The 5,331-nt window shown below is 38.2% G+C and overlaps 1 protein-coding gene across 1 annotated transcript; it reads left to right on the forward strand.

The window, feature by feature from the left end:
- Positions 1–1,550: 1,550 nt before the first annotated feature.
- On the forward strand, positions 1,551–5,050 carry LOC143858179 (putative inactive receptor kinase At4g23740). The gene is made up of 2 exons (XM_077368819.1): positions 1,551–2,946; positions 4,155–5,050. The coding sequence occupies exons 1-2, from the start codon at positions 1,734–1,736 to the stop codon at positions 4,790–4,792; spliced, it is 1,851 nt and encodes a 616-aa protein (XP_077224934.1). The 5' UTR covers positions 1,551–1,733; the 3' UTR covers positions 4,793–5,050.
- The last annotated feature ends 281 nt before the right edge of the window (positions 5,051–5,331 follow it).

Below are 5,331 nucleotides of genomic sequence, written 5' to 3' on the forward strand. Positions count from 1 at the left end.
TCCATAAACAAAAGACGACTCCTCTTTTTCCATTTCATTTCTCCACCTCTGGATTGTAAGTATTTTCAGGAAAGTTTGCGAAGGGAACATATTTCCAATATTACCTACTTTATTTACACATGCAAAAGGATAGCTTCAACCAATCCGATTGAAGGAAAGTTTGTGAAGGGAACATATTTCCATAATTACCTACTTGATTTACACATGCAAAAGGATAGCTTCAACCAATCCGATTCACTTTTTACTTAGAGGAAGCTTCAACTTAGGATGATATCCCTCTAAATCAATCATATTTTTATTATTTTCCTCTAAATTGTGGAAAGAAAAAAATAATCCTACATGAATTTTCTCCTTAGAAACATTTTTCTTGCAATCCAAACAGAGCCTAAAGGATTGCCGGCGTTTTCTGGAGAAGTTTGGAAAGGAAATATATTTCTAAAATCAAGTTCTTACTTTTTTAACATATGAAGAAAACTTATACCAACCATATTCAATTTTTATTGGGAGATGATAAATTTGCACCCGGTGTAGGATGATTCACACCCGTTTAAGGTGAATTGACGTAAAAAAAAGCGTCAAAAAGCGTCAGACTTTTAACGTTTTTGACGTCAATTTACGTTGAAGGGGTGTAAATCATCCTACAGGGGGTTTGAATTTATCATCACCCTTGTTATTTAGATGACCACTAATTTATGACAGTATCCCTCTAAATTAACCATAATCATATGGAAAGGGTAATTATACCATCACAACCATGTTTTGATAATTGCATTGATCCATCTTGTCTTTATTATTTAAAGAGCTTCCAACGGTTATTACATATTTACAGTTCTCAAGAAACTCTTACAAACCAATTGAAAAGAAAAGACAAACTGCGTTTGTGCAATTATTAAAGTAAGCTTGTGTTGATATCACTTCCCTATGGCTCTGTTCACTTCTTTTCCCTGGTGTTGTTTTCCCTGGAACACATCCTTTTTTTTCCCTAACAAGACCTTGGCAAGACAGAATTTCTGTGTTCACTTCTTTTCCAGGGAAAAATATTAACAGATGTGGAATTTCTTATTTAAAAGCTGAAAATGACGTGGAAATTGATTTTTTCCCTGTTACTCGAGATTTGGTTTCCGATTAAATATATCGGAAAGAGGCTTTTCAAGGAAAACGAAACATTTTCCTTGACAGTTTCCCTGGATTCCTTTTCCTTCTGCCATGTCACCTGGAAAGGAAAGGAAAATGAAATCCTTTCCTTTCCTTTCCGGGGAAAAGAAGTGAACAGAGCCTATGGGAATGGTATCGACCGAGAATCAGAGCAATGAGAGAGCCCAACAATGAGTATGTGCCAAACAAGGCCTAGGCCAAAATCTAAGGAAAAAAAATCCATTAGAAATGTTTTTCTTACAATCCAAACAAGGTCCAGGCCAAAATTATTCCCAAAGTGAGAAAAAAAAAAAAACAGCTAACTCCAAAACCCAAAAACAGGCACAAACCATCTCACCTCTCACTACATATCCTTCTCCGCCATTCTCTTGTTCTCTACCGATAAAAGCATATCCTTCAAAATTCTCTTCCTTGGATTCTCAACAGATGAGAAAGCCAACAAAAACTAGTTCGAAACCTCCTTGTGTTATCTCGTTTTCCCCTATAAATGACAGCTGGAATGAGAACCCTTTTTCTTCTCATAACAAACTTAAACTCTTCTCTAAAGAAACTCACATAACTTTCATGTCCTTGGAAAAATGGAGACACCCAAAACGCTAACCTTAGATATCTACATCCTCATCTTTCTCCTTATATTTTTCCGGCAATCCGCAGTCGGCGATTACAAAGGTGACGAAAGAGAGGCCCTCTATGCTATAAAACATTCATTCAATCACCCTCTCCTGAATCGGAATTGGAATGGCTTACAATGTTACTTGAATGATCCACGTACTACATGGTATGGAATCACATGCATTAATGGTAGAGTGACCGGAATTTCGTTACCGGACTTGGGTCTCTCCGGCCAACTCAGTCCAAATGTCTTATTCAATCTCACTCAACTTACTCTCCTCAACTTTAGGAACAATTCCATCTCTGGAAATCTCATGGATTTCTCGGCGAATGGGAATTTGACACGTGTCGATCTATCTGAAAACATGCTTGGTGGGCCCATCTCTCCTTCCTTGTTAGGTCTTAATTCTTTGATATTATTGGAACTTCATGACAACTTCTTGACCGATGCAATTCCGGCCTTCAATCAATCTAGCCTTAGAGAGCTCAGTGTTGCTAATAATGATCTTTCTGGCAAGATTCCAGATACACATGTTCTTCAATCCTTTGACGTGTCTTCTTATATGGGCAATCCAAGCTTGTGTGGCCCACCTAGTCAGACCGTTTGTCCTGGCGACCCCGCCGGACCTCCGATCGAGAAGGATAAGAAGTCCAAGAAGATTCTTTCTGGGTCTACTTTGGTTGCCATTTTTGTTGTGGTGGGTGTAATTGCACTAGCAATTATCATATTTCTATTGTATGTTTACTATAAGAAAACAAAACCCACTAAGGGAGATGAGTTAGCGTCTCCAGTAGAGAAAAAAAAGTACAAGAATGAGGTGGGAAATGGGGAGAAGAAAATTGTTGCAGAGGAAGAACAAAGAGGGAAGCTTACATTCATGGTTAATCAAGGGGGCTTTGAACTTGGAGATCTTTTAAAAGCTTCAGCTGAGGGATTAGGAAAGGGGAATTTTGGGGCTTGTTATAAGGCAATGTTGGATGATGGATCAGCTTTTGTTGTTAAGAGGTTAAGAGATTTGAATCCTCTTTCAGGCGAAGAATTCGAAAAACATATGAGGCTTCTAGATGATCTAAAGCACCGCAATTTGTTGCCTTTGGTTGCTTATTACCATTCCAAGGATGAGAAGTTGCTGGTTTACGAATTCGTGCAGAATGGAAGTCTGTTCAGTCGTATCCATGGTGAGTTTACTAACATAGACTCCCCAATTTTAATTCTAGAAAAGAAAATGTCGTATCCCTGACCTAGGGGTGGAACTTGGGTCCGGTTCAACCTGAACCCAAAGTGTTCAACCGGATTTAAACTCAGGTTGCGTTTGTTGAAGTAGTATAAATGATTAAATAACACCAACTCCAATGGCTTAAGCTTTTGAAGGGTATCAGAGCTACAGGTTATCGGTTCAAAGCTTAGGCTTTTGGAGTGACTGATTGTTTTCACTAGGTTGAGTTTGGGTTGGGGTTGAATTTCAGGTTGGATTAGGGTGGAGGCCTTGAGTAACTCACCTGACCTGAACCCGACCCCTTCCTCCTAATTATATAGTCACTTTTTTCTATATCTTAGGTTCATGGTTTGTTTTATAATTTTTCTTTCTCTCTAGATGAAACCCGCTTTACCGTGGTTAGATGGGTTGGGTTAGGCTTAGGGTTGCGAGATTAATATGTGGGTTGAGTTAGGGTTGACCCTTCTCGACCTGAGACTCGGGTTCAGAAGGGTTAGGGTTGAGATAATGCCACCTCGGTTGTGTCTAGGGTTAGCTCAACCATAACTCGGCCGAGTTGCAATGATTTCTATAAAACACCTATTCAATTGAATTTATAAAGTTACCATAGTCATTGGATCTTGTTGTCATCAGCTATTGATCCATGATTGATAGACCAGATGGGCTTATATCCACCCTCTTTCAACGAGGGATTGTGTACATGATTTCTCGTATATATACTTCTTTTTTTTATAACATTAGTTATATATTAATGAAAGGAAAATGATATGGTAACCGAGAAGGTAACCGAATATATAAACCTTACGATGATGTTTTACCGTGTGGATTGGAAATAAAGTGTTTCTTCTATTCTCCTTCGCCCAATTAAATTTACCAAATTACCTAACTATAGCGGTTAATTTCCTATATAACATAGCGAGCTATGATTTGTTCAGCTCTATATTGGGCCATAAAATCGATTTCCCTATTTCTTTAGACATAAAATGGGTGTAAAACAAATTGTAATCCCATTTTAAGTGAAGCAATGTGCATAATATTTTTTACGCACATTTTATTATTTTTGGAACTATACTAAAAATTAGTATTATCTAGCAAGATGAATATTATTTTTGTTCCTTCAATCTCACAGCTTGTTTAATCCATTGTCAAATTTTGAATAAACTTTTCTAGCAAGGCGCAGGGGTAATGATCGAGTTCCATTCAAATGGAACTCGAGGTTATCAGTGGTTCAAGGTATCACTCGAGCAATGGCATATCTCCATGTCAACGCCAAGACCTCAATTACCCATGGGAACTTGAAGTCCTCCAATGTACTTCTCGGCGACGATGACACTGCCCTAGTTTCTGATTACGGATTCAGTTCATTGATCTCTATCTCCGCGATCCAACGAATGGTGTCATACAAAACGCCCGAATGTCAAAACCGTCGAAAAGTTTCTAGGAAATCAGATGTGTGGAGCTATGGTAGCCTTCTCTTAGAGATCATAACAGGTAGAATCCCAATTCACTCTGCTCCCCAAGGATCCGACGGTGTGGATCTATGCAATTGGGTTCATCGTGCAGTTAGAGAAGAATGGACAGCTGAGATTTTCGATTTAGAGATCGCCGTGCAGAAAGGGGCCTCAGATGGGTTGCTAAAATTGCTTCAAATTGCGCTCCGTTGTTGTGAGAAGTCACCAGAGAAGCGGCCGGAGATGATAGATGTTTTGAGGGAAGTGGAAGACATAAAGATCAAGGAGGCTGATGACAATTCGAATGACTCGTATGATCGATCGTACACCGATGACTCGACATCAACCAACGGCTGAGATGTATAGTTGGTGATGAGAGATAATCTCAACCCTTGATTGCAACAATGTCACTTAAATTTAAAGATGTTTATTAGGCTGAGTCTATGTCACTGTAAGTACAATGCCTAGAAATCTATCTAGGAGATCCATGAAGGGGATTGTTCTTAGTTCCAAATGATATTACCTAGTTATATTTTTCATTAATGCTTCTAAAACAATGTCATTTTTTGCTTAGTTACTTTGAGTTCAATAGAAAAATAATCCATTTCCCCCCAATCATTCTTTTTTTTTTAGATGTCTTGATTGTTAATTTGTTAACCACATGCTGCATGCAGCATATTGTTTCTTGAACCTAAAGTTCTCAATTTATGAGCATAGAGTCCAGAATGAAAAATAAAACTTAATATGAGGAATGAGTTCTTTATTTGAGCTTTTATAACGAATTCCAAACCCTAATGCAGTTTCTAAAACACAACACAAGACCAACTTTCTAAAGTTTCTAATAAGGGCATTTTGATCTTTTTACAAGGCGGTATTTTGGTCACAAATTTATGGCA

The sequence above is a fragment of the Tasmannia lanceolata genome, unplaced genomic scaffold (assembly GCF_043159265.1).
Source record: "Tasmannia lanceolata isolate RefF3 unplaced genomic scaffold, GAP_Taslan_0.1 ptg000025l, whole genome shotgun sequence".
Lineage (NCBI taxonomy): Eukaryota > Viridiplantae > Streptophyta > Magnoliopsida > Canellales > Winteraceae > Tasmannia > Tasmannia lanceolata.